The following is a 26,955-nucleotide window of genomic DNA, read 5'->3' as shown; positions in this document are numbered from 1 at the left end:
CTGAAAGCAAGGGACCTACGTTATGTGATGAGCAAGAGAGCTCAGAGGCAGCTCAAGGTCTCTGATGGATGGGCCATTTCTGAGATCAAGGGTTTTCTTCACCCTCAAAGATTCTTTCAACTTCACCCTGGTGCCCCTTCTGCCCTGGGAGTGCAGGGTGGATGGAGGAGAGGCACCATGAGCTTTGTCCACGGTCTTGCTGACCATGTCATAAAATCATATTTTGTGTTGGAAGGACAGGAAAACTCATCTTGTCCCACTCTCTACTATGGGTCCACTAGACCAGGCTGCTCCAGCCTGGCCTTGAGGGATGGGGTAGCCACAGGGCAACCTGTCCCCTGCGTGTGACATCGTGTGGGTCACTGTATCCCCCAAATCTGACTCCACGAGTGCCACCCCTGGGCTGGGACACTGTGCCAGGTCCAAGCAAGGCAGAGTGGATCACCCCAAGTGCATCCAGCCCAACAGAAGGACTGAGGGCGCATTTCACCCTCCCTCAGACACTGCAATAAAAGCACGAATCCAAATCAAGCACACACAAAAATCTCCCTTAGAAACGGCACTTTAGGTTGTGCTGGGAGTTTTAGCAGAGGATTCATGTTTTTTAAAGCTTTTGCTGCATTTCTCAGAAGGGCAGAGGGATTTCTTTCTTTCCCCCTTGCTCTCCTCTTCACTCATTCCTTTTCCCAAACCTTTGTGGTTGCCATTCCAGCAGCTGATCCAGGCAGGAGCACTGGGGCTATTCCCACCCTGCTGTGCTGCTCTGGGTGCTCCCTCATCCCTCTGACTTCAAACCAACCTCACATCAGGGCTCTGCCACCACTCAATCCCTCTTCAAAGGCTACAGCTGCTGGGGATGCAGGGAGCCAGCACATCTTTAAATCAGCTTTTTGGAACCTTTGGAGCCTGTTCATTTGGGACTCTCCCTCTGCAGGGATGTGGGAGGAAACCTCATCAGGCTACACGGGGGTCTGCACCTCCACGGGGAAAGTTTTAGGAAAAGGTTAAAATCCAAACTCCCAGAGAAACCTCCTGCACTTTTGGATGCACGGCTGCAGTGAGGGCTATTAAAAAAAAAAAAATTAAATTTGTTTTGTTCTTCCAAGAGTGCAGGAGCTGCACAGCAGCGATTTCACTGCCAGGCAGCTAATAGAGATGTTGGTATAAATAATTCTCCTGAACGAAGCCTGGAGCCCACGTGTTACAGCAGTGCTCAGGCACTCAGCATTCCCATGGAACCCCATCTTCGTGCACAGAGCTCCCCAAAACTCCCTGGCAGAAACCTGAGATGGGACAAGGGTAGAGCCAGGGCCCTGGTGGCCAGGAGGTGAAAGGTGCTGGAAATGCTCATTTTTGTCCTCAGCTGCTTTCCCTGCAAATTGAAGCATCCTGGGCTCTGTGGGCATCCCACAAAGGGGGACAACAGGGATGGGGTGATTAATGAACTGCTCTGAGGCCCTTCAGGAAGTGAGGTAAGTGTGTCATCATCCTGAGAATCCACATCGAAACCACTCCTTCAGCAGGAGAATTGGCAATTGTTCTTGGAAGGCTGCAGTGACTAATCCAAGCCCGAGTCCTTCCCTGCTTGCTCCAGACCCAGTGGCCACAGTCCCTCCCTTCCCCAAGCATGGCTTGGATGCTGTGGGTGATGGGAATGTCCCCACGGATCCCCCCACCCTCCACAGCTTCATCCTGCTGGGACCAGGCTCCTCTCCCTCCTCTGCTCAGCCCTTGCAGACAAAAACCTTCCCATCTCCTCCTCCTCCTCCTCCTCCCTCGGATCCTCAGCTCTCCTGGTCTTATGCAAAGCTGGTATTTTTAGTATCTCCTGGAAACACTGTGAAGTGTCATCACCAGCAGCTAACGAGTGCTCTGGAGAGAGGACATTCCTCCGGCCATGTCCCTCTGCTCAGACCTGGCAGGGTCACCAAAGCATCTGCAAGTGGGTGGCTTTTTGCAGCACTGACCCAAGGCAGCTCCTCAAAGGCATCATTTGATCACAGCCTGATTGTTTCCCGAGAAAAGAAGAGGAAAGGAGGAAAGAAGGAGGGGAGAAAAAAAAAAAAAAAAGCGCCTCGCTAGGATTTGGTCGATCTCAGCAAGTCTTGGCTTAATTCACTCTTGTTCTCGGGATCAGGGAAGCGCCTGTGCCTCTGCTGACACGTCAAGGTCAAAGCCCACCCGTGGTTTGCTGATGAACCAGCACACCAGCAGCCTTCCCTTTAGGAAGGAGGAGCTCCGGGGGTACATTTGCTCTTCCCTCAGTGCTAAAATTCACTTCCAAGGAGAGAGGAGGCTGCCAGGGCAAGCACAAGATCGCCAAGGTTAGAAATACACCCAGCCCCACCATGGCCACTGTCCTCAGCCAGGCTTGGTGACAGCCCTGTCACCCAGCACAGCCCGTGCTTATCACCCCCCATTTATCACCCCTTTCCCCAAACGAGGGGAGATGGTGCCTTTAAGGCAGCTTAACAGCTGTCAGAGAGGAGGCATTTCTGCGTGTGCTGCTGATGCTGAAAATACAAGCCAGAGATACTTTAAGTAGGTCTGGAAAGCGTTCAACGAGAAGACACCGTCACGCAGCCTGTCCCCACTCCCAGCCCAGTCCCACCCAGCTGCTCCCAGCTCCACGACTGTCGGGAGCCTCACGCATTCCTCCGGGGGCACAGAAGGGTTAAAAATACCCTGGGCCAGGCTAGGGGCACAGCAAGTGGCAGAGAGTCCCTTCCCTGCCACATCCCATTCTCAGAAAGCCACCTCCCCTCGCCCATCTGCCGGGGGCTTGGCTGGTTGCTGGGGTGTGGAGTGCCCCAAAAAAAGCCACCCCGGAGGCGTGGGCTGGGTGCTTGGGCATTGCCTGTGTGGCCACTTGTCCTGGATAAGGATCAAGGGTGTCCTGCTGTCTCCAGAAATTAAGGTTTTGAGTGTCAATACCTTGTGCCATCAGCACATGGAGTCACTCCTGCTCTCCGGTCCAGCCCTGCAATCCCAAAATGGGATGCTGCTTTTCCTCTCTGCCCGTCCTCTGCTCTCCTTAGGAGTGAGATGATCTTTAAAGCCCCTTCCAACCCAAATCATTCTCTGATCTTCAAGAGCAGCTCTGCAGAGCTAACAGTCCCAGGGAGAAGCACAAAAGCATTGAGGTTGGAAAAGATCAAGATCACCCTACAAAGGAAGGTCACAAAATTCCCCTTGTGCACACAGGGATCACTGAGGGGCACAAGCTGCAAACCTAAAAGGGCTAAAACTTCTGGGGAGGAATCCAGACACTGATCCTGCTGCAAAATATCCTCGGTGAAAGGATGCTGGGCAGTCATGTCCCCATCCCATCCCTCCCTGCCTCTGACATCAATGCAGGGGACACGACGAGGTCACACGAGTGGCAGCCCCCTCTCCAAAGCCATCAGTGACACCTGAGAGAAACCCAGGGACACGAGGCACCACCAGTGGCACTTGTGACAGCCCCGTTGAGTCAGCTCCCTGGTGGAAAGGTTGGGGGAATTAGGAGTCATAAATAAAGTGCTGAGAGAAGCTGACATCCCTCAGGCAGGAAGGGGGGCAGGAGGAGGGCAGGGCAGCCCTGGCTCTCACTGCTCCCTTCTCCCAGGGAGGACCTGGAGCAGGGTCACACAGCAGCACTGGAATGGCCAGATGAGTAATTCTGGTTTGGGCCTCACTCACTGCATCACTACTCTCAGGATTGCTTTCCTGATATATATTTTTTTTTTTTTTAATTGAAGCAGACAAAGAGGATGCTGGAGGCACAACGGCCGACCTGACCTACTCTAAAATCAGGCAGTGAGGCTTCAGTTCTTGCTGTCTAGGGATTCTCCCTCCCCCTCTTCATCATCCAGCATTAAACCTTTATTGGTGTGACGCAGCACTGCCAGAGTTCACAGCATTGAGCAACTCCAGTTTCCAAAAACCTCCCCAAAAATGTCAGGAGGAGAGGCAGGATCCCCAAATCCCATCCCTTCCCTCTGCTGCCTTGACAAAGCCATCACCCACTGAAAGCTGGATGTGGGAGACCCCCTCCTGCTCCTCCTGCTCCTCCTCTTCCTCTCCAGGGTGGGGTTTAATTAACTCAGGGAGGCGAGATCCTGGATAAACAGCCTGGCTGTGCCAGCAGTGGCAGGTCCCGGCTTGCCACATTCCTGTGCCGTGCCCCAGCGCCACCGAGCTCAGCTGTGGTGACAGCAGGAGCCACCACAGGGTCCATGTCACCAGGTGTCCCCACCCTCAGCCAACTGCGCCTACCCCAAGCGACCTTTGGGTGATGTCAAGTTCGATGCCTTTTTTTTTTTTTTCCCCCTTGGGTTTCATTTTTGGGGGAAGCACTCCAGATTCTCGCAGAAATCCCTTCTGGGGATTGCTCTGCTGTTGAGAGGAGGGAATGCAGGGTTGATCCTGCTCTCATCTTCCTCATGGGGACAAAGTGTGCCCAGCAAAGCAGAGCACACTGGTAGGACACAGCTGAGATTCTTTGCTGGAGGAAATGCCCACAGAAGCTGCCCCATCCCTGGAAGAGCTCAAGGACAGGTCGGACGAGCAACCTGGGAGAGTGGAAGGTGTCCCTGCCCCTTCTCACCCAAACCATTCCATGATTCCATGACTGGGGAGGCTCCAGGATCCTTCACTCCTGAGCACAGAGCCCAAAAATCCCTGCCAGCTGACTCAGGGCTGAGTTTTAACGCTGTGCCTCGTTGGTGAAACGTGGTGACGTTAAGAGTTTGTCCAAAAACAACCCCGTGAATCAAAGAAGGTCCCAGCTCAGAACTGCCAAGGCCAAGCACAAGCCACAAGCTTTGAAACCTAAGTTCAAAATCCACTGTGTAAAAGATAAACAAAAGCCAGGCTTAAGCTTGCTTAGCCAAGCTACCCCAGCACAGATGTCTCCCCCAAAAACACCCAAGAATTTGATTCCATCAGCTCCATGGCCCAGGCTGCTCTTTGGCCAGCCAGGACGAGCCCATGCCTGGGGCTTTCTGGCACCTCTGCTCCCAAGCAGCAAACAAACCTCACCTCTCTGCTTCTCCAGCCTCTAAAGGAGGATGAGCCACTTGCACTGAGCAGCACAAGCTTTGTCCCATCAGTTTCAGCATTTCTGGAGTGGAGAGTTCTCACTCAGAGCATTCCAGATGATCAGGGGCTGCTGCTGCTGGAGACAAAGCAATGCAAAAAAAAAAAAAACCCCTGTGCCTTCGTGAGTGACCCCCCCCTGCCTCATCTGTACCTGGGGAATCATTTCCCTGGGGAATTCTGCTGTTTGCCAAACTGAATCCACAGAGCTGTTATGTTTAGAAACATCTCAACTGTAGCTCATTTGATTCCAGTCATTAAAATTTAATATTAGCGTAAGCTTTGAGAAACCTGAGCTGACAGCAGAGACAGTGGAGGGGGAAGAAGTGCCCCAGCCTGGAAACTCCTACGAGCAGCTCTTGCTGGTGCCTGGCACTTGTCCCTTGTGCTGAAGAGCCCAACTTGGCCGGGTGAGGCTCAGCACAAAGATCCTCCCGACTTTTAGCACCTTTTTACAAAAAAACAGAGGCTCCTCAGAGAGGCAGGATGGAAGGAGAGCTCCTGGGGTTAAACTCCTGCTGGAGATCAGGAGTTAAAGATGAGGTTGCTTTGCTCTGACAGCTCAACATGAGCTAAACCCAAGTTGTTTCTGCTGTGGCACAGCTGGATCCAAAGCAATCCATCGGGATGTCCATATAAGCACAGGCTCCAAACCACAGAAATGCCTTTCAGCTGCACTTGATCTCACCAGAAAACTCTGGGCTGAATTCGATGACCCCCTTAAAGTCACCTCCTGATGGGATTTCTTACAATCCTGCTACAACCAACCAGTCCCTGCCTGGTTTTCCCAAAATCCCTGAATTCCAGCTCCACCTTGGATCGTTATCCTGGCTCCTGATGGCTGTGGGAGCTGGTGAGGACCCGTCCCCAAAATCCCATGAAGCAAAACCCCTCCTGCAAACAAAGCTTCCCCCTGAGCATGAGCTGACAGCTGCTTCCCAGCCTCGAGGAACTCAGCCAGGAGGAAAACTTACAGCAGGAGAGGGCTCATCCATCCCAAAGCCAGGATTAGTCCCTCTGTGACCTGGGAAAGGGGCTGTGGGGGGGTGCGAGAGAGGAAATGCACAAATGGCAGTTTTCCAAAAGTTAAGGAGGTTGTGGCCTTTTGGGGAAAGAAAAGGGAAAAGAAAAATACATGGGAAGCTTCAAATATGAGCTGCTTCCAAAGTCATCCGTTCCCAGCCTCCACCAGAGCCTTCAGTGTATCTTTTTTTATTAAAATCTGGACACAATAGAGTCCAGAAGTGCCCACCTTTGTCAGGGCTCCATTGGCAACTTGCCTGGAGCCCCCGGGGCCGTGCCTAATTTGCATCTCATTTACACAGATGTTCATTAAAATTAATGCCTTAAGACATAATATCTGCCTGCATTTGAGCCTTCTGGACAGACAGAGAACGATTGCTCCTGGAGAGCCCTGGTCACCCCATCCCTCACCCCATCCCTCACCCCAGAGCACTGCCAGCACCAGGAGCTCCTCTGCTCCACCAGGACACTCCGGGCACACCCCTGGTTTGCAATCCAAGGAGGGCAAGAGTGGTGATTTTGTCTTAGAGAGGGAATTTATTGGGAAATAAAAGCCTGGTGAGCTTCCCCAAGCTGGGCTTTTCCACAGCTCTCCCTCCAGTCCCTGCTGATGTGCAGATCAGGACCTGGGGTTGTGTTCACCTTAGAGGGGAGCAGAAGGTGAAGCTTTGCCAGGATCAGCTCTGCAACCTTTAGGGTTTGTGTAAAAAATCCCTTGGGATGCACCGAGCATGGGAGGAAAGGAGGGAAAAGAGGGAAAAGAGGGAAAAGAGGGAAAAGGAGGGAAAAGGAGGGAAAAGGAGGGAAAAGGAGGGAAAAGGAGGGAAAAGGAGGGAAAAGGAGGGAAAAGGAGGGAAAAGGAGGGAAAAGGAGGGAAAAGGAGGGAAAAGGAGGGAAAAGGAGGGAAAAGGAGGGAAAAGGAGGGAAAAGGAGGGAAAAGGAGGGAAAAGGAGGGAAAAGGAGGGAAAAGGAGGGAAAAGGAGGGAAAAGGAGGGAAAAGGAGGGAAAAGGAGGGAAAAGGAGGGAAAAGGAGGGAAAAGGAGGGAAAAGGAGGGAAAAGGAGGGAAAAGGAGGGAAAAGGAGGGAAAAGAGGGAAGCTGCTGGAACCACGATTGCTCCATCCTCCACTCCTGCTTCTCCCCCATTTCATTCCCAGCCATTACACAGCAAAACCTTCCCACCACGGCTGCAGCTTCCACCTTCCCACCCACAAAGGCCCCACGGCTCTTGGTAAGGGCACCTGAGACCCCAAACCCCCTCGGCTCAGGTCACCCTTCGTGCCTTGAAGGGTCATCCCCAAGGTCACTGAGCTGTGCACCACGGGCAAACCCCACGGTGGGTTAAGCTGCTCCTGCCCAGCCTGGGTTTTGTCATTGTTCCTAATGAGAGCTGCTCAGCTGGGAATAATCCCTGGTTCTGCAGGAAAGGTTCACTGATTTTAAGAAGTAAAAATCTCCTTTTTGGATGTATTTGTTCCAAGTGACTCTGTGGTGTTTAATGATGAATTTAAATCTTTCCCATCTATATCAGCTCAAAGCAAACTGCCCAGCACAAGCAACACCATCAGGTGAGGTTGAATTTGTTCCCATAAATACATTTCAGCTCTTTTTTTTTTTTTTTTTTTTTTTGGATAGGCAAACCAGAAACACCTTGTCCTGGTAAAGCTTTCACAGAGCTGCTCAAGTGGTGGAACGGGATCAATTAGCCATGAGATGAAAAGTAAATGGCTGTAAAACTGCCTCTCTCTCCCACCCCCCCATTAACACCAGGAAAACAGCAGCCAGATGTAAATCAGCCCAATCATCAACTCCTGAGCACATCAGGAATAGAAGTTTCACAGCAAGAGAATTTCTAAGCCGTGTTAATATAATTAATGTAGTGTAACAGCACGACCCAAAACCATAATACTGTATAGAAATATATCAAACACACTCCAACTCTTCCCTCTCTCAAGTCTTGATGGTCTCCATCAGCTCCTTGCTGGAAATGTGAGCAGCACACATAAAACTTCACCTTGGTTTTATTTCCTGGGTGCACTCCTTGTCTCACAGTTTATCTGTGGCTTTTTTTGTACCCAAGGGTCCCAAAATGGACGTGATGTGTGACCCAGATGGAGTGAACAACAAACAGGAACAGTGGGCCAGGCAGAGCCAGGCCTACAGGATGATCTGATCTGGACTAGACTCTCAAACAGTGCAAATCCACAGCTCAGGGGGACTCAAACCCCTCCCCAAAAATCTAAATGCCACCCACCTCTACCAGCCCACGAGGTGCTGGCATGCCAACACCGCCCATCACCAGCAGAACTGGGATTTTCCTGCCAATCCCAGAATCTTTCCACACCTTTTCACCACTGACTATCAAGTCCACCAGCGGGATTTCACATCCTCCAGAGCAAGGACATCTCAGCACAAACCCACTCACCATCACAACAAACAACGCCGTGGCTCGAAGCCCACAAAAAAACCGCAACGCCAAGAACCACTTTAAAAAAAACAACAACAACAACAAAAAACCCCCAAATGGTTATAGAACCAAACTCACCTTGAAGTCTGCCAGCTGCTGGTTGATGGTTTCCACCTCTGTCCCCACCACCCACTGCAAGGCCTCGTTCTCCTCGGCTGCAGTGGTCATGTGGCTCAGCTCCTTCAGGCGGCTGTAGAAATCCTCGACGCGGGACAGCGTGGTCTCCACCTGCTCCTGCCGGTTCCTGCCCCTCTCTGTCAGCTTGCTGCACTGCTTGTTCAGCGTCTCCAGCTCCCTCTTCAGCCCCAGCAAGTCGGGGCTGCCCTCGTCCTCCAGCATTTTCTTGCACTCGCCCTCGGAGGATTCGATGTCGCATCGCAGCCGCTGCAGCTTGCCCAGGAAGGCTCGCACGTCCTCGGCCTGGGACTGGAGGCTGTCAGAGTCCCTCCCAATGGGGCCCATGCTGTCCAGCTCATCATCCAGATCTGCCAGCTGGGAGAACATCTCCCTGACCCTGCTGTTGAACTGGCCGATCCCTTCCAGTTTGTTTTCCATGAGAGCGCAGCAGTCGTTGACTTTCTGCTTCACAGCCTTGAAGTCCTGCTGAGCCACCTCAGCTTGGCTTAAGAGCTGGGAGCAGTCAGATCCATCTGGAGCATCTTCTACCAGACCTTGAGTGAGGTTTTTCAGATAATCCACTTGTGGCTCCAGGGCCTGCAGCACCTCCTGCTGTGCCCTGAGCTTCTCCAAATTCTTATTGCTGCAGGCTTGCGGCCCCAGGGCATCGTAGATCTCCAGCTGGTGCTTCGCCCCTTCCAGCTTCTTCTCGATGTTCTTGAAGCTCTCCTGGAACTCCTTGAGCCTCTGGGACATTTCTTCAATGGAGCCAGTCTTGGTTTGCAGCTCTTCTGTGATGGCATCCATCTTCTGGTTGATGCTGGCCTTCTCATCCCGGATGTCATCCTCGTCCGTTTGGGAAGCGTCGGTCAGGATGTCAGCAGCACTGTTGAGCATCTCCAGCAGGGACCTGCGCTTCTCCACGTCACTCAGCATGGCCTTGGACCTCAGAAGAGTGGCCTCCAGCTGCACTGGATCCAGGGTGACCTCCAGCTCTGCCATCCTGGCCTTGCAGTCCTCCACCCAGGGCAGCAGATCGTCCGCGTGCCGCTGGTACTTCTGAGCTTTCTGCAAGCAGTCCTTGAGCTTGGAGTGCCTGTCAGCAGCCTGCTTGCTGAGCTCCTCCCAGTGTGTTTTCAGGCTCACCAGCTGGTTCTGCAGGGTGGTCTTCTCCTCCCCAGGCTGGACTGAAAGCAGCAAAGATTCCCCCTCGGCCACAATCATCTCGTAGGAGCCGCTGTGTTGGTTGAGGCTCTTCTGGAACTCTTCTTGCTCCTGGATTTGGCTCTGCAGCCTCTCCAGTTTAGCAGAAATCGGTTGGCTCTGGGCTTGCTGGCACCTTTTGTCATCCAGCCAGGTCCTGAGTTCATCAAACATGTGCTGGAACTGCTGGGAGCTGGCGAGTGCAGTCTGCAGTCGGTTCATCCGGTCGGCTGCGACGGCAACGAGATTAGAAGGCGACAATTAAGCTCAAAAATCAAATAAGCGAAGTGCAATTATTTAAAATCATCTCAGATGCACCAACTGTGTTTTGATTAACAGGAAGGAGCTTTCCATTGCATCACCCTTGCAGCCCTTTTTGCTCACTGATTCATAAATTTCTGAAGTAGTAAAGAGGCAGCGGTAGTGCAGAAGTCTCAGCTCTCCTGACCATTCTCTAATTGTAACCTCTCAGAAACCAAAAGATGCATCCCAAGATCAGAGGGTGGCCACTGGGGTTTCTTCATGCCCCAATCTCAATTTAGGAACCTGTTTTTTTTTTTTCTAAGCATGTGCCACCCTGCTTGGTGAAAAGCCACATCAGTGGGGCTAAGCACCTCTGCTCCTTCCCCAAGCTCAGGTATTTCTGGAGCTGGAACTCTCCCATGCTTGGTCCCACATAAAACACCCATGAAAAAACCCTAAAAAGTGATAAATGGTGCTTCCCCCCTATAATTTTTTAAAACCTAGTGATGGGAGAGCCCTTTGGCAAAGAGCAGGGCTGCAGCTTGACATCCCAACATCTCTTAAGCAACTCCTCCTCTCTCACCTGCCAGATCTTCCAGCCCTTTGAGGGGAAGTGCCACAGTCTCCAGACGTTTCCTCAACTCATCTTTGAGGTACTGCTCCCCAATCAGGACAGAGAGGTCATCACAGAGGGTCTGAGCCTCTGAGATCTCCTCTTCCAGCTGCTCCAGGTCCGAGCGGATCTCGCTGGTCTCCTCCAGCTGCTGTTTGACAGCATCAGGCTGGGTGCTGATGGCAGACTGGCTGCTCAGGCGCTGCCCAACAGCTTTCACCTTCTCTGAGAGGCCCTGGAGAAGCTCCTGGTACTGGGTGCTCTTTACTATGGCTTGGTCAATCTGGCTGGAGCGGGAGTTGAGGCGCTCCGTGAGCTCTGACCATTTCTGGTTGACCCCTTGGAGCTCATCCTGCACCTGGCTGGTGGATGGAGAAACATCTCCAGGGCCAGTCAGGATGCTCTGAGCTGCCTGGTTGAGCTGCTCGTGCTGTTGTCGGCGAGCTTCGAATTCCTTCAGCATAAACTGGAACAGAAATAACATAAAAATGTTTGCATAAAACTGACAGCTCCAAGTACACACAGTCAAAACAAACCAGACCTCCAGGGGCTTTATGCAGCCCATGGAATCAGCAGGAACAGGCCCTGGGGTGGGACAGCAGTTGGGCTGGGTAGGCCAGGATTTACTGTGACCTTGGAAGTTAAAAAGCTGGGAGGGGTCTTGTGGCTCCAGGACTTTGCTCTCTCTCTTATTTGTCTTGTAGCACAAACCACTTAGATGAGATGAAAATCTAATTATCTCCACTGGGGCTTTTCTGCTCCATGATGTGGCTGGTTCCAGCCATGTTAGGATGTGGAAGCAGGAGGAATGGAAAGGCCAGGCTGGCAGGCAGAGGGGCAGCATTAGCAAGTCCTGCAGAGCATCAGCACAGACCTTGTTTAAAGCCATTTCAGTCTCCAAGAGGGGCCAAGTGATTCACTGGTGAGTCAATGCAGTGCAGGAAGGGAGCTGAGCACTGCACCCTTTTCAAGTTACTCACAGCAGTTTGGGCTCAGCAGGGTTTTGCAAGAGGAGCCATGAGGTTTTTGAACACTCACTGCACTCCAAAGAGCTCACAAGACAGGCACAACCTCCCACCTCCCTCCTGGCCCACTCACTCTCCTCCATCCAGGGAAACACAAACCCCTCTCACCTGCACCTGCTGCTTCTGAGCGTTCAGCATGTTGGGGTCGATGGAGAGGGGGCCCAGCACGCTCATCATCAGCTCCTTCTCCATCAGCCAGGGCCTCAGCTGGGCCTCAGCAGCCTGGAATGTGGCCAGCTGGGTTGCTGACTCCTCCAGCTTCTGCTGCCGTGCTGCTGTGGCCTGGCTGGCCCTTTCCCACCTGCAGTCTGAAGAACCAAACCTCTGTTGGCTGTGGTCGAGCTCCTGGCCAGCCCACCCCTCCACCACCAAGGTTATTTTCCCCTCCCCATGGTTTTCCCAATGGGAAATATCTCTGTTTTCCAATAAAACCAGCGTGGCTCTATCCATTCTCCATCTAATAAGCCAAATCTAGTGGCTACAAAGAGTTTGGAATCTCTGGAAGCTCTGAGGAGAAAAATCCAAACAGGATTTCTGTGCTCTAGTCACTATTGCCATGAGCTGGGCTGAGCTTGGCTGAGCCATCTCACATCCCTAAAATAAATGAGGATATTCTCATGTGTCCTCACACAGCACACTCAGATCTCCTGCATGGAGTCAGCACATCAAAGAAGGGAATCTCTGGGCTTCTTTTTGAACACACAGCCTTGTTTAGTCAACACTTAATTACCTAGGATAGCCTCACTAATGACTCGAATTTTATATCAAGCAGTGAAGCTTTTAATCAAAATAATCAACCTGTGCCGCTAACACATTTTTTCCCTCCTTTTTTTTTTTTTTTATGAAGTAATTTAAGGAGGCAATGCTTTAAAATCCACATCCATCACAGAGGTTTCATTAATCACGACAGTGCTCATCTCAGGAACACCTTCCCATACCAGACAGCTCAGAGATGGGTTTGCTGTTTACTGAATTTTAATTAGAAGTGACTCTGCTCTGGTGTGACTTTGGGATGGCCCCACACTCCTGAGCCACGTCTAACGTGATGTTTGGAGACAGAAGCCTCATTAAAGCCTCAGGCACTCACTCAGGTCTTCCTGCATCTTCTTCCAGTTCGCTGCTTCTGGGGAATCTGGATATTTCTCCAGCAAGTCAGAAAGTGCTTCCTTTACCTTCTGGATCTTCCCAGAATTCTGTTCCAATTCAGCCAGAAATGCCTGGAAAAGAACGATTTGAACTTTCTCAGATACAGAAGAATCACTGAGTAGGAATGAAGCAGCAGCTACAAGCTGGAGCTGGATAATTTGTGCTCTTTGCTCTTTAATTAAATCAATTTTTTTAGTAATATTGTGAGCTAACTTGGTTGCAAGGGCAGGGAAAGGCTGGGAATTGCTTTCCAGGAGAAGCTGGAGTGAGCCAGCAGCAAGGGCTCCAAATAACCTCTTTTCCCCCCCTCATCTTGACATCAACAAAAGGGGAAACTTTGTGGTGCTGCTCCACGGATCTGCCTGGAACTCCTGATCTGTGCAAACTCAGGGCAAACCCTTGTGACCAATTCTGTGCAGTTAATCACATCTCTGGGACCCTTTGGGGGATGCACAGCAGAGGGGTGGAACTGGATGATCTTCCAGGGCCGTTTTGTGATGCTATGATACCAGAAAGAAAAAGAAGAAGGGACGAGAAGTCACCTTGTTGTGCTCAGCCTGTGCTCTCATCGTTTCTGTCTTGGTGGGCGAGGAGGAGGCATCCAGCTCGGACAGAGCTTTCTCTTTGGACTCCAACCACCTGAGCATGGAGCTGGCCTCCTGCTGCACCTCCTGCATGCTGTGCAGCATGGCCGAGAGCTGCTGCTGCCTCTCCTGCAGCGCCGTGCCCAGCGCCTGGTACCGCCGCCTCACCTCCGACACGTCGCACTGGATCTCCGTCAGATCTGCGCCCAAAAAATCCGCCCTGGGGTCAGCACCGCTGCCCCCCCGCCCCTCCCCTTCTCCACCCCACACTCTCAGGTTGTCACCCAGCCCCTGGCAGGCACACACGGCTGAGATGAGGAGCTCCAAGAGGCTGCGCCCTCATCATCCTCACCTCTCCTGCCACAGGGCATTTTCTGCTTGTCCCCCCCCTCTATGGCCTTTGACAGTTTACAAACAAAGCTCTCTGATTGTGATCTTGATGCAGACTGAGCCCCCCTTTCCGCTGCTAATACAAGGTTGAATAATTTGGCACCAAGATACGAAGCCATTTTTATGCACCTATTATCTCGCTGAACCGGCGAGCTAACAGCAGATAACGGGCAATAATTAAAATTGCTCTTCAAACTGGAGGGTTGGATGCTGTTGTAATCCCCCAGAACCAATAAATTTAATTGCAGGCCTTAAAATGATCTCCCATTTATCAGCTCCTAACACCACCTGACGAGGTGTCGGGGTGCTGTCACTCCCCAGGGCTGTCCCTCTCTGTCCTTCAGCCCGACCTCCACCCTCCATGGCTGCAGCTGAGAATTCCCAACCCATTGCCAAGCTCATTTCCCTTCTGCTGGGATGCTGGGATGTGTCACATTGAGGTTTGTATTCCCAGGGAATGGAAATGGAAATAAGAAAGGGACGGGGGGGATGGCTCAGTGTTGACAGTGAGCTCACCTTTGCACGTGTGGTATCCATTCACGCTGCCTCCTGAGCCTCCTGGAGTGGGCAGAGTGGCACCTGGGCAGAGGGGACAGCGACGAGAGGGACAAGAAGGACAAGAGGGACAAGACAGAAGTGTCAGGGATGCAGACAGCAAGTGATGAATGGCTGCTGCATGACAAGGACCACCAAGAACCAACCGAGTCTCCACCACCCACCTGCCCAGCACTGGGCATTCATTTGGTTTGGAGTCCCTTTATGTGCTCCCCTCATTTCCCTGGAGCTGCTCCTGCTTTTCTGGAGCTTCTGGAGCAGCTCTGCCAGCATCCCAACATCCCCCAGAGAGCAGGGACAATGCAGGATCCTGCATGTGCTGCAACACTGGGGACCACAGGTGTCTTGCCATGCCTGGGAAGTTGCTACCCTGAGCATGATTTTGTGAATTATGCCCAATAAAACTGCTGAATGCCTTCCCTGGAGGGATTCATTCCTCCATATCCTCTTTTTTTTTATGGGATGAAACTCCTCAAACCAGCCCTGTGTTCATGCTCTCTTTGCACAGAGATGCAGGATGCAGCAATGTCCCTTCTCTGGACACCAGATGTCACAAAACCAAAGTGAAATTCACATTTCCAGGCAAGTCTCTCTTTTCTAACCACAGTTTAAAGCTTTCATGGACATAAGGGGCTGCACCTTTGGTCACCCACAAGCCTCTCCTCACTCTCCTGATGATTTCCCAAAGAACTTAATCCTAACAAACACATCCAGACCATAAATTCCTGTAAATTCCCATCAGTGATGAGAGTCCAGGGACTTGCTCTCACAGGCTGGAAGACATCTTAGAGCTGGTTTCCAAATGAACCAGACATAATCTCATTGCTTCACAGACTCCAAGCCAAAAGGGAGACCAGTAAATCACATCTGACTATTGCAGCCCCAAATGTCATCCAGATACGAAACCCAAATGCTGGGGGTTGATTAAAACACTCCAGCCCTCAGGAGGCTGAAGAACATCACCAGGAGAGAGCAGGAGACACTTCCATGAGCTCCCAAGCTCTATCAGAGAGTGATATGTGTCCCCACAGCAAAAACAGGGAAATTCAGAGCTCGTTAGGCTACAATTAATTAAGCTAAATTAGGATGACGCATTAAAGCAACGAGCACCAACGACTCAACCACTGGGCTGAGCCCCACCATACTCAGATCACCACAGGTCCTCTGAATTTGGTTAAAAGGGGGAAAAAATCCCATTTTTTGCTCAAGGCAGGCTCAGAGAAGATGCAGTGGTGCCAGCAGAGCTGTCCTCAGGAGAGTCACCCACAACTCACCTGCCTTGGGCGGGTTGGGGGCAGTGATCTCCACGATCAGGTTCTCCAGGAGGGTCCCTCTGTGACCAATCTCCTCCACCTGGGGCCCCTTCCCCTTCCATTCCTCCAGGAGATCCTGCTCAAAAGCAAAGTTTGGGATTGGAGGCCACACCTGCTTGGCCACAGCCCTTCCTTCCTCACCTGTCCCCTCCGTGGTGACAGCAGGACACAGCACCCAGGGAACAGCTCATGGCTGCATCAGGGACGTGGGTGTGACACATCTATTCCTGCCAGGGGGGAATCAGACAGCAAAAAGCTCTTCCCAACTAATGGGTCTGTTGAAGGAAACCTTCTCCCTCCCACCATTCTGGGGACATCCCTCCTCCTCCTCCTCTTCCTCCCTGCAGAGCCCAACCCTGCTGCTGTGGGGTGTGAGGGCTGGGGGTGACTCAGCAGAGCTGCTCTGCCTCTGAGCCAAACCCCAGCACGTCCTCGTTTATCACATCCTCGTTTATCACATCCTCATTTATCACATCCCTGCGCTGTGGGGGCTCGGGTGACAGGAGGCCACCTTCTACATTTACCACGGGAAACACTCAGGAAAAAATAAAAAAATAAAAAAAATTGAGTTTCCCACTCTCAAATCCCACCCAGAGCAGGCACAGGGAGTGACAAGAAACCAGGCAGCGCCCAAGGAAATTCTCACACTGCTCCCTGCTCTGTGAGCCACTGGATGCACACTGAGCATTCCTGAGATTATAAATCACCTCCCAGGCTTCTCTTTCCTGGGGTTTGTTTCCCATTGCAGCATTTCAACGCTTTCCCAGTTTGATTCCAGCTCCCTTGGCCCACCTGGATGTGCTGCCTGCGCTGCTGCAGCTCCTGGGTGCCCAGGGAGGTCTCAGCAGGTGGAATTTTGCTTTCACTCTCCCTCAGCCACTTCCTCACGGCGCCAACCAGATTCCGAAACTCATCCAGTTGCTCCTGGCAGGATGATGCATCCTTTTCTCTGGGAGTGAAAAGGTTTTGGAGAGTCAGAGCTCGTGCTCTGCATTGCAATTACCCCCTCCTGAATGTAGCACGGTTGTGTCTCTAGGAGCCCTTTTTTTTTTTTTTTTTTTCAATTTTTATTATTATTAGATGTTGCCTGGGAACAGCACAAAATGGGGTGCATCCAGTGCCACTGGCATCCAGGGCTGGTGGCACTTTTGGGCACCCCAGTGGTGGCCAACAGCCATGGGACCGACCTGCCCAGGCTTTTTGTCCTGGGGAAAGTGACACTTTTGGGAAGACAGGGCCCATTCATGCCGTGTCCCCCCAGGCACCCTGGGGCAGCCCAGGCTGTGCTGCCCCTCCTCCCTGGCCACAGCTCCATCCTTTCAGCCCATCCTGGAGGAACGAGGAGCCCCTGGATGGGAGGCACAGGCCACTCTGGCTCGTCCTTGCCACGAGCAGCTGGCACAGAGCTGAATTTCTGGGGATTTTCGGGATTTTCATCTGCTTTTCCCCACCTGCAGGTGCATTCTGCAGGGATTTTTGGAGGTACAGCCAGAGAGGTGTGAATCCTGGGGATGCAGCTGCTCTGACCCTGCTCAAAGCTCCTTTTTATCCCAATTCCAGGGCACTCCAGGCTGCTCTGACCCCCCTCCGGGAGGATGCTCTGAGATGGAGCTGTGTCTGCAGGGATTTTGGAAGTACATCCCAGAGAGATGTGACTCCTGGGGATGCTGCCACTCTGACCCTGCTCAAAGCTCCTTTTTATCCCAATTCCAGGGCACTCCAGGCTGCTCTGACCCCCCAGCAGGCAGCAGGATGCTCTGGGATGGAGCTGTGGCAGCCCACACAGCCATGGAGCTGGGGAAATGCAGAGCTCCTGCTGCAGCACCAGGAATTTTTCACAACGCCCCCAGCCAAGGCTTTTTTTAAAGCGTCAGCTGGAACAGAGCTGCCTCAGGATCCTGGCGTGGGAGGAGGGCAGCAGGAAGAGCTGGCTCCTCTCCTTGGGAAGGAAATCTCCACGGGCTCTTGCTCAGACCATGAAGCCACCCCCAAGCTCCCCTCCCCAGGACTCACCTGTCTTTTGCCACCTTTTGCAGCTGCAGGAAATCTTTCTTCAGGCTCTGCAGCTTCTCCTGCTGCTGGAAGGTGCTGGGGGTGAAGCCACAGGAGCTCAGCTCCTCAGCCAGGTGCTCCAGGGTGGCCAGGTCCTCCTGGTGCTGCCTCATCTCCGAATTCAGCTCCTGCCAAGAGCAAAGGGTGATGCTGACAGTGTTCCTCAGCATCAGAAGGGATGTCCCACATCTTGGAGAGACCCTCTGTGGGCAGTGCCACGTGTGGCACCAGTGCCAAATGTTGGGCACAGCTCACTGCCACCTGCTCCTCCAGCTCAGCAAATCCTTTGAGCAGCTGCAGGGGCAATTCCCACTTTGCCCAGTGCTGGTGACTGGGATGGGATGGGATGGGATCCAAGCCAAACCAACCCCCCTCCCACAGCACAGGTGTCTGGTTTCATGGATTCCTGTCACCTTCCAGCATTTCTGAGGCTGTGGATAAACCACCCCCTGTAGCAGAACACGTGTGGGAAGCCAGAGGGAAGAATCCTGCACAGCCACCCCTGTGATCCCCTCCAACCCAAACCATTCCAGGATTCTCCAAGACCTCCGAGGTCTCTGTCACATCCTGCACTGCCCTCACTGGGGTATTTTGCTCTATTAACCCCATGGAGTCTTGAATTTATTTTATTGGTAAAATCCTGCTCCATTTGGACTGGATCCTAAAAACCCGGCCACACATCCCATCTGAAAACCAGCCTGGCTGGCTGTGGGGGGATGGAAAAACGCTGGAAAATGCTCTCCCACAGCTGGGAACAGCTGGATGCTGCCCCAGTGGCTCACCTGGATGTGCTGGGAGAAGTGAGCAATGTCCCTGTCCGGCTGATTCCCCGACGCCAACATCCTCGTCCTGCTCTCCGTGAACTGCTGCAGCTTCTCCCACAGCTGCTCATACTGCTCCACCTTGGGCAGGAGACCCTTGAGGGTGTCCTCCCTCTCCTGCTGCTGCTGGCACAGCCTCCCAAAGTGCTCTGTCACCTGGGCCAGCTTGTCCTGCAGGGCAGAGGCCGCGGGGCTGTCGGTGGCCTCTGTGAATCGTGTCACCATCTCCCGGGTGGCTTCCAGGCAGCTCCTCTGCCTGGCAATGTCCTGCTTCAGCTTCTGTGGGGAGGACAGAAGGACAGGGAGGGTTTTTTAAGGGAGGTTCTTGAGCAGAATTAGCTGGGCTGCCCTTAGGAGGGCGCAGCCAGAGTTGGGAAAAAAAAAAAAAAATCGTTTTATATCCCAGTTTTCCTTTCCTTTCTGACCTGCCCAACATGCTCTGCTTTTCTCTGTGTCTGAAATGTTGCTAGCAAAGAAAAAAAAGGAGATTTTTCAACAAGTCTGTGACCTTGCACAGCTTGCCCAGAGATGCTGGAGTTGTCCCATCTTTGGAAATGTCCAAGGGCAGATTGTACAGGGGCCCTGAGCAACCTGGTGCAGTGGAAGGGCATTGGGATTAAATGGTCTTTAAGGTTCCTTCCCACCCAAACCATTCAGTGATTCCATGAAAATGAAAAGGTTCAGTTCATATTCCTTTTTAGGGGTTTTTTTGGGATTTTTTTTTTTTTTTTTGGTGCTTTCAGAACTCAGTAGTTAAACCCCACCAACCCGTGCACAATGAAAGTGTTTGGGGCTTCCTGGATGACCTGAGCCCCCTAAACCCCCAAATTTGGGGTAACCTGGAGCACATGAGCCCCACAGAACTCAGAGGTGCCAAATTCGGGACTCAGGTGCCACATCCAGGGCCCAGAGGTGCCAAATTTGGGCCTTCTTGAAACACCCCAAAAAAGCCACATTTGGGGTTCAAAGGTGCCAACTTTGGGGCTCAAGTGCTAAATTCCAGTTACCTGAAGCACCTGGGCCACTTAGGAGCCAAATTTGGGGTTCAGAGGTGCCAAATTGGAGGCTCAGGTGCCCAATTTGGGGTGTTTGGGGTGAGCCCAGCCTTACCACGCTCGTGGCAAGCGAGTCCTGGATGGAGGCAGAGGAGAGCACAGCCGGCTGCTCCTTCTCCAGGTTCTTCTCAATCTCAGCCACCGACTGGAGGAGGCTCTCCAGGCTCTCCTGGACGCTCTGGGACTGGGCAATGGATTTCTGCAGCAGGTCTGAGCGCTCTGACATCTGCTGGGAGAGGCTCTGGAAGCGGCTCACGATGGCATCTGCAGGGTTCAGCACAGAGGACACCCGGTGGCACAGAGCTCCAAGAGCTCAGAGAGCAGCCAGGGTCACCTTTGGCTCCCCTAAAGCTCTCAGTGATGACAAATCCCTGTCCCCAAACTCAGCAACACGAGGGATGCAACACGAGTGGCCACGTCCCTCCCCAAACACAAACCCTCCCTGAGGATGCACTGCTGTGTGATTACACCCAAATTCCCCAAAAATCTTTGCTCTCTCTGGCTTATTCTCTCTCCCCAGCCCTCCCTGCACACATTTTGCTCTGTACCTGTTGTTTCCTGAATGTGGCCGTGGTCTGGGGCTGGTTCCCCTTGGATGTCCAGCAGGGTCCGAGCTGCTTTCTGGAGCTTCTCCACTGGCACCTGGTGCTCAGCCAGGTCTCCTTGCAGTTGCTGTTTTCACACAAGACAAGCCAAAAAAAAATCAGAGCTGGGTCCCAGGCAGGATTCCCACACTCGTGGAGCTCAGGGTTCCATTTACACCCTCTGAGGGATCCTCTGCACTTTGTCACTAAATGATGGAAAAAATCTACCCCCACGCTGCAGGCAGAGCTGGATCAGAAGGTTTGGGCTGTCCCAGTGTTCTGGCACCCTCATGAGGGAGGAATGTCCCCCTCTGTGTCCCTCTGGGGTGTCTGTGGCTGCAGCCCCTGCTCCTTACTCTGAGCACCTCTCCCAGAAGTTTGATCCCCCCTGACCTGCAGCACCAGTAAATACACAAGGTGCATCTTTGCCCTCAACCTGCAAAAAAAAAAACCCCAACGGGTCAAGTCTGCTCCCTGCTGCTGACTGCTCAGAGCAGCCAAATTCCCATCCAGGCTCTAAGAATTCCCAGGAAATTCCCCCCAAGGTCCCTCCCTGTACCTTGGTGCTGGCGAGCTGCTCCTGCAGCACGGCCAGGTCTGATGAAACCGTCTCCGAGAGCAGCTTCCCAAGGGCAGCTTCACTCTCCTGCAGCCACGTCCTGAGAGACTCTGCCACCTCCTGGAACTGCTGGTAGTGATCCAGCAGGGTGTTCAGGTGGGATCCCAGCTTGGAGCACTGCAAAGGAGCAAGGAGAGGTGGCAGGGATGCACAAAAGCGCTGAGCAACCCGTGGGAAAAGGCACGGGAATCAGCAAGAAAATAAAAACAATTTTACCAAAAAAAATCAATCCTGCCACAAGCTAAATGAATTACCGGGGGTAACATGTAGAAAAACAGCAAGACAAAGGCCTGAAGAAGACAATCCTTGCATAAAATCTAGAAATGTCCTGGAAGTCCAGGCAGGCAGGTGGGACAAAGGAGAAGAGCACCCAGGGTGCACTTGCAGCCCTTCCCATACCTTGGAGTGCAGCGTGGTGTATCTCTGAGTGGCATCCTCCAGCTTGCTCTTGACCACACTCCTGGACATCACCAGCTGGGATTCAGCATCCCCAGCATCCCCATCCAGAAACTTCTGCCCCGACATGGTGACAAAGCGCAGGTCACCCTTGTGGGAGATCACATCCTCCGAGAAGCTCCCCTGGCGCCGCAGCAGCTGCCTGAGCGAGGCAGGGTCACTGCCTCCCTTGTACATCCCTTCCAGCTCCTGCTCTGCCTGCTCCAGCCACGCCTGGAACTCGCTGTGGTCCTGCAGGAATTTCTGGAGCTCGTCCCTCAGGAGCTGCACCCGTTTGAGCCGCGCCTCGGAGCTCGCCAGCGCCGCCGGGTACTGCACCCTGAGCTCTGCCAGCTGTGCCTGCAGCTGTGCCCGCTGCTCCTCGGCCAGGCTGTGCCCCTGCTTGTCCAGCAAAGCCTGTGCTGACTGCGTGGCCAGGATGACGTCCTGCTGCTGGGACAGCAGCTCCTGGTGCTGCGCCTGAAAGATGCGGGAGAGAAGGTGAGGCTTGGGATTGAGGGTCTGTGCCCACCATGTGCCACCGAGCCTCAACATTGTGGCTGTGCCACCCCTGGAAGTGTCCAAGGCCAGACTGGAGCAGCCTGGTCTAGGGGAAGGTGTCCCTGCCCATGGAAGAGTGGAACAGGATGATCTTGAAAGTTCTTTCCAACCCAAACTTTTTCATGATTCTGTGACAAAGCCCCCAGCAGCTCCTGGTGCTGTGCCTGAAAGACCCAGGAGTGAAGGTGAGGCTCAGGATTGAGGGTCTGTGCCCACCACGTGCCACCAAGCATCTGTGTGCCACAATAGCTGTGGCTGTGCCACCCTGGAAGTGTCCAAGGCCAGATTGGAGCAGCCTGGTCTAGGGGAAGGTGTCTCTGCCCATGGAAGAGTGGAACAGGATGATCTTTAAGGTCCTTTCCAACCCAAACTTTTTCATGATTCTGTGACAAAGCCCCCAGCAGGGTGGGGAAAACTGGGAACATGCCAGGAGCTCTGCCCACAGCAGAGTGACCCCTCCTGTGGCCACCACGGGCACCTTCTGGACCCTGATTACACCTTGCCATGGCACACACCCACCACACATTCTGCACCTCCTGCAGGAAGCCTTCCCCAGCCTCCCACATGGAGAATCCCGTGTTTCAGAGCCAGACCCATCTCACACCAGGGGCAGGAGGCTTTGGCTGGGACCAGGTGTCAGTGCTGACCTTCAGCCTCTCGTACTGCTGGTCCAGGCTCTCAGCAGCACTGTCTGCTCCCACAGCGTGGCCATCAGGGACATCCCCAGGGCTTTTTGTTGCTTGTGTCCCTGTCCCTTGACTGACAGGGTGTGGTCTGTACTCTGGGAGCCCTCCCTTCTGCTCCAGCGATGCCACCCAGCTCAAAAGGGAATCAATCTTATTGCTGTTCTCCTCCAGCTCTTTGGCAGCTTTCACCTGAAAGCACAAAGGCTCCAGATAAGAACGACCCAGTTCTTGCATGTTCAGCAAACTGCTGCACGGGGGAGGGAGACAAAAATCAGCAGAAGAAGAAGAAAAAAAAAAAAAAAAAAAAACCGAGGAGTTTCCCAGCCTCAGCAAATGCCTGAGACACCTCCAGACCCTTCGTGGCTCCCTGGAAGGTGCAAAGAAGCTGTGAAAAAACTCAGCCTTGCTGCTACATTGAATTTCTCATCCTGATACAACCCAGGGTCCTTAGCCCAAAAGGGCTGGGATGGAACTGACAATCCTCATCCATTAAGGGTCACCCCAAAGGCAGAGTAAAGGATCTTTCCCTCCCTCATTCCCCCCACAACGAGCTCATCCCTGCCTGCAACTCCCAAGGAATTTAACGACAGAAATATCCAGGGGAAACCTCACCCAGGGAACACCCAGGAAGGAACCACAAATTGCTCTGTGCTGCATCACCCAGATGGCTGCCAGGACCCCACGGTGCCCCTCAAGCAAAGCCTGGAGGCTCCACAGCTCCTGCCACGTTACCTTCTCAGTCTCCTGCTGCACTGCAGCACTCACAGCACTCTCCAGCTCCTTCTGGGCCACCTCTGTCCTCTCCTGCAGGGACTGGTACTGCTCCTTGGCACGCTGCAGGTCCTGCTGCAGTGCTGCCAGCTCCCCAGGCTCCAGCTTGGCCTTGTTCTCCTCCAAAAACTGCTCGGTGCCCTTCAGAACACCGGCGAAGGAGGCGGCTCTGCTGTGGATGCTCCTCTGCAGCTCCTGCATGGACAATGCTGTGAACCTCTGGGCACTGCTGGGGTGAAGCCTCTCCACCTCCACCCACCCCAAATTTCGAAATATCACTCACCTTAACATCACTTTGCCTCTGCTGCAAGGCAGACAGGTCCCCTCCTGCTCTCTGCTGCTCTGCCAGGGTGTCCTCTGCCTGGCCCAGCCAGCGGCTCAGCTCAGCCAGGCTCTGTGCCCGGGCTGCCTGTTGCTCCTGCAGGGTCTGCAGGCACAGCAAAGGGGACAGGGGACAGTCAGTACCAGCCCTGCACCTCCCCTCTCACACTGCTGAAAGGCAAGGTGAGGTTACAGCTGCAGCTCCTGGAGGGGAGGATGCAGCACAGAAAAAACTTTGTGGCTCTCCAGGTTGCTCCCTGTGGCTCAGCAGGTGCCACGTCCGTGCTGAGCTGGTGGCACCTTTGTCACCGTGCAGGGTTTCTGTCTGAGGAGCCCTGTTGGGCTCCAAGGTGGAGCTGCACTGCTCTCCCAGGAAAACTCAGCCACGAGTTTCTGTGCCTTTTCCATTCCACCTTACAAACATTAAAACAGCAGCAGAAACTCAGTGAATGAGAGGCAACAACGACCTGGGTCAGGCGGCACCACTGTGGAGCACCAGATAACCCCCAAATAAAGTTTTGTTTTTAATGATTTGGGGTTGGAAAGGGAGCCCTGGAGAGGGAAAGTGTTTCTGTAGCTGATCCAGCTCCTCTTTTTGCTGCCAGAGCACAACACAGAAGCGCCTGTTTGAGCAATTGAGCATGATGTGACCTGAGAGTCCCTGTGACACCCCTGTGCCAGGGGGGAATAAAAAGTTTTTGAGTTTTTCACTGGGCATTTCAGCAAGGTGAAGTACAAACTTGTGCAAAAAAAAAACAACCACTGTGCCTGCTTCTCAGTCACAAGATAAAACAACAGAAGCAAATTGAAAGAGCCTTCTTAAGAGCTCTTCAGCTGCAAAGCGAGTTCTTCCTGGGTTAGGATGGGCCACACTCAATCTGAAAAGGCAAAGCAAACTGGTTAATACACACACACACTCCAGAGAGGACAGGCAAGAGTTACAGAGAGCAATTGTTAATAAAAAAAACACATTAATCCTGTCTTGGATGAGAGGATCCATGCAGTGGTGGGTGCTGCAGCAGTTGCAGCAGAGACCTGAGGATTTGTTTTTCTCCTTTCCAGCTGCTTCCCTGGGACAGCAATGCCTGATGTGTGCAGTGGGAATTGGACACTAAAACTGTTGGGTGTCTGTGGTGGCCCCTCTGCACAGGGATTTTGGGGGTTTATTCCACCCAGCCCCAAACAATTCCATATTTAGCAGACAACTGCTACCCAGACCTCGGCAGGGCTCCAGATTTTGGGAGCAAAGCAACCTTTTGCCTGGTAGCAAGAAGAAAGACTTTTAGAGGAGGCTCATGATGTGCAGTGAGAACTCCTGAACTGGGAGTGGCATGCACGGGAAATCCCAAATCTGAGGTGCCTCAGCTCCTGCTCCTGTGGCTGGGAAGCGTTTCAGCGAGCAAAGGGCAGCCAGGGAGGAGATGCCTCCCAACCTTCACCTGCTCTGTCTGCTCCACTTGCTGGAGACAGACCTGCAGCACCTCCAGCCGTGCTGTCACACGCTCTGACAGGTCCCTGAAGGCTTTCTGCAGCTCATTGAGCAGCCTCAGCAGCTGCCTGCTCTGCTGGGGGGTTAAATCCTGGGCGTGCTCCGAGATGAGGAACTGGATGTCGAAGGCGGTGGCGTCCAGCTCAGCCTTGGTGTCAGCCAGGGGCTCCTTCAGCTCCTGAAGGGGAGGGAAAATGTAAAACAGGTAAAATGATGCAGCCAGGGCTGTGCTGCACTGCTTCCCATCTGCAGGTGCCACAGGAAATATATTCCAGAAACACCAGACTCTGCCAAAATGACACTGCATGGAGGTGAGAGTCTCAGCACGGGGATTTTCCAGCTTCCCTCTGGGAGCTGCTGGAGGCATCTCAGGAGGTTTTTTGGGTGTGTGTAGGGCTGCCCTTGTGTCTGAAGATGACCCAGACCTGGCCACAGTGACTCCATGTGCCACCACCAGCTCTCAAGGCCTTCAATCCCCTGATTTCCATGCCAAGATGCCACCACCAAACTTGGAAATCATCTTTAAAGCAATTGCTAGAAGATGGATAAGGAGACCGGGCTCCTCGTACAGGTGATGGAGACCAGGCCAGGTGTGATGGAGCAGCTTCCCACAGGGTGCAGCTCTCTCCTCAACAACCTGGCAGGAATCTCCCCAGGTCACTCAGCCACACAGGAGCAGGTTCAAACAACCAAACCAGGAAAAAAAGAGAAAACACCCAACACAGCGAGCTCCCGCTGCAGCACTAAGGGCAAACCCTCAGCAGGCTCTGGGAGAGAAGCAGGATTAAAAGCTTCTCCTCTGTGCAGAGGGCAGCAAGTTCATCAGGCTGCAGGATTAGGGGCATTGCCATGGTTACCTTGTAGTGCTGCAGGCACTGAGTCAAGCTGCTGGCATCGGTGCCCTGCTGGAAATCGCTGTCATCCAGCGACCCCGAGGTGCCAGACACCCAGCTCAGCAGCTCCTGGAGCTTGCCCTGAAGAGCCTCGTGATGGGCCAGGATTTTAGCCTAAAACCCAGAAATTCACGGTTAAAAGGAGGGATTTTAGGGAGCTTGTGGGGCAGCAGAGGGGGGCAGTTCCCAGCTCTACCTTCTCAGCTTCTGCCGCCCCACGAAGGTTTTGCAGCCGGGACTGCAGGACTTCATTTGCAGAGCTCAGAGACTTCTGGAGGTTCTTGGCATCCTTCTCCAAAGCCTTCAGTAACTGCTCAGGGACTTCTTCAGGGGGGTTGGCCACAATCCTCTGCACAGCATCCAGCTCCTGATTCACTGGGAAGCTCAGCTCCTGCAGCTCAGCGCTCAGGGCCTGAGACAAAAACAGCATCGTTATGTCTAGGACAGGGTGACTTCAGCTCCCTGCTGCCAAAACCCAGCAGGGGTTTTGGAGGAGCAGCTCCAAACACCGAGTCTAGAAAGATTCATCACCACCCTCCAGCCCTGCTCAGCTGCCAGCACGCTCCTGCCTTTCTCCAGGCTGTAAAATTCATGTCTGAGCAAGGAGGAGACGGTGGATGGATCAGAAGGAGGGATGAGGTTGGATATAAAAGCCTTTAAAACCTGAGACAAAGCTCCCAGAAGCAGGGGAGAAGGAGGAAAGCTCAGTCTAACACCAGCCAAGCCTGGCCCAGACTCACTCACCTCTGCCTGCTGCCTCAGGTTGTTCAGAGCTGCCAAATTCTGCTCTGCTGGCTGCACCCGTTTGATTCTCATCTCGATATCTCGGAGCATGGAGAGGTAAGATATCAGCCTCTGGTCGTGCTCCAGACACATCTTCTTGCTGAACTTGATCTGCAGAATCAGACAGG

The 26,955-nt window shown here is 53.1% G+C and overlaps 1 protein-coding gene across 18 annotated transcripts in view; it reads right to left on the bottom strand.

Annotated features, from left to right (window-relative positions):
• The window catches only part of MACF1 (microtubule actin crosslinking factor 1), a 137,695-nt gene that overhangs the window by 44,173 nt on the left and 66,567 nt on the right, over nucleotides 1–26,955 (bottom strand). For 13 of the 18 annotated variants that reach the window (XM_088178158.1, XM_088178161.1, XM_088178160.1 and 10 more), the window contains 21 exons: nucleotides 26,789–26,938; nucleotides 26,241–26,456; nucleotides 26,009–26,158; nucleotides 25,102–25,329; nucleotides 23,625–23,768; nucleotides 23,303–23,536; nucleotides 22,532–22,759; nucleotides 21,288–21,803; nucleotides 20,829–21,005; nucleotides 20,234–20,357; nucleotides 19,741–19,949; nucleotides 18,592–18,909; nucleotides 17,771–17,937; nucleotides 16,550–16,706; nucleotides 15,719–15,833; nucleotides 14,406–14,468; nucleotides 13,458–13,699; nucleotides 12,857–12,986; nucleotides 11,878–12,077; nucleotides 10,715–11,210; nucleotides 8,647–10,118 (listed from right to left, as the gene is read on the bottom strand). In XM_088178158.1, the coding sequence (XP_088034284.1) occupies nucleotides 8,647–10,118; nucleotides 10,715–11,210; nucleotides 11,878–12,077; nucleotides 12,857–12,986; nucleotides 13,458–13,699; nucleotides 14,406–14,468; nucleotides 15,719–15,833; nucleotides 16,550–16,706; nucleotides 17,771–17,937; nucleotides 18,592–18,909; nucleotides 19,741–19,949; nucleotides 20,234–20,357; nucleotides 20,829–21,005; nucleotides 21,288–21,803; nucleotides 22,532–22,759; nucleotides 23,303–23,536; nucleotides 23,625–23,768; nucleotides 25,102–25,329; nucleotides 26,009–26,158; nucleotides 26,241–26,456; nucleotides 26,789–26,938 (5,736 nt within the window). Of the gene's footprint in view, nucleotides 1–8,646; nucleotides 10,119–10,714; nucleotides 11,211–11,877; nucleotides 12,078–12,856; nucleotides 12,987–13,457; nucleotides 13,700–14,405; nucleotides 14,469–15,718; nucleotides 15,834–16,549; nucleotides 16,707–17,770; nucleotides 17,938–18,591; nucleotides 18,910–19,740; nucleotides 19,950–20,233; nucleotides 20,358–20,828; nucleotides 21,006–21,287; nucleotides 21,804–22,531; nucleotides 22,760–23,302; nucleotides 23,537–23,624; nucleotides 23,769–25,095; nucleotides 25,330–26,008; nucleotides 26,159–26,240; nucleotides 26,457–26,788; nucleotides 26,939–26,955 lie in introns of all 18 variants that reach the window. The other 5 variants (XM_088178164.1, XM_088178166.1, XM_088178167.1 and 2 more) reach the window with 2 other exon arrangements.

Source organism: Sturnus vulgaris, chromosome 24 (genome assembly GCF_052056855.1).
Source record: "Sturnus vulgaris isolate bStuVul1 chromosome 24, bStuVul1.hap1, whole genome shotgun sequence".
In the NCBI taxonomy this organism is placed as follows: domain Eukaryota; kingdom Metazoa; phylum Chordata; class Aves; order Passeriformes; family Sturnidae; genus Sturnus; species Sturnus vulgaris.
This window is presented reverse-complemented; position numbering and strand designations above follow the sequence as displayed.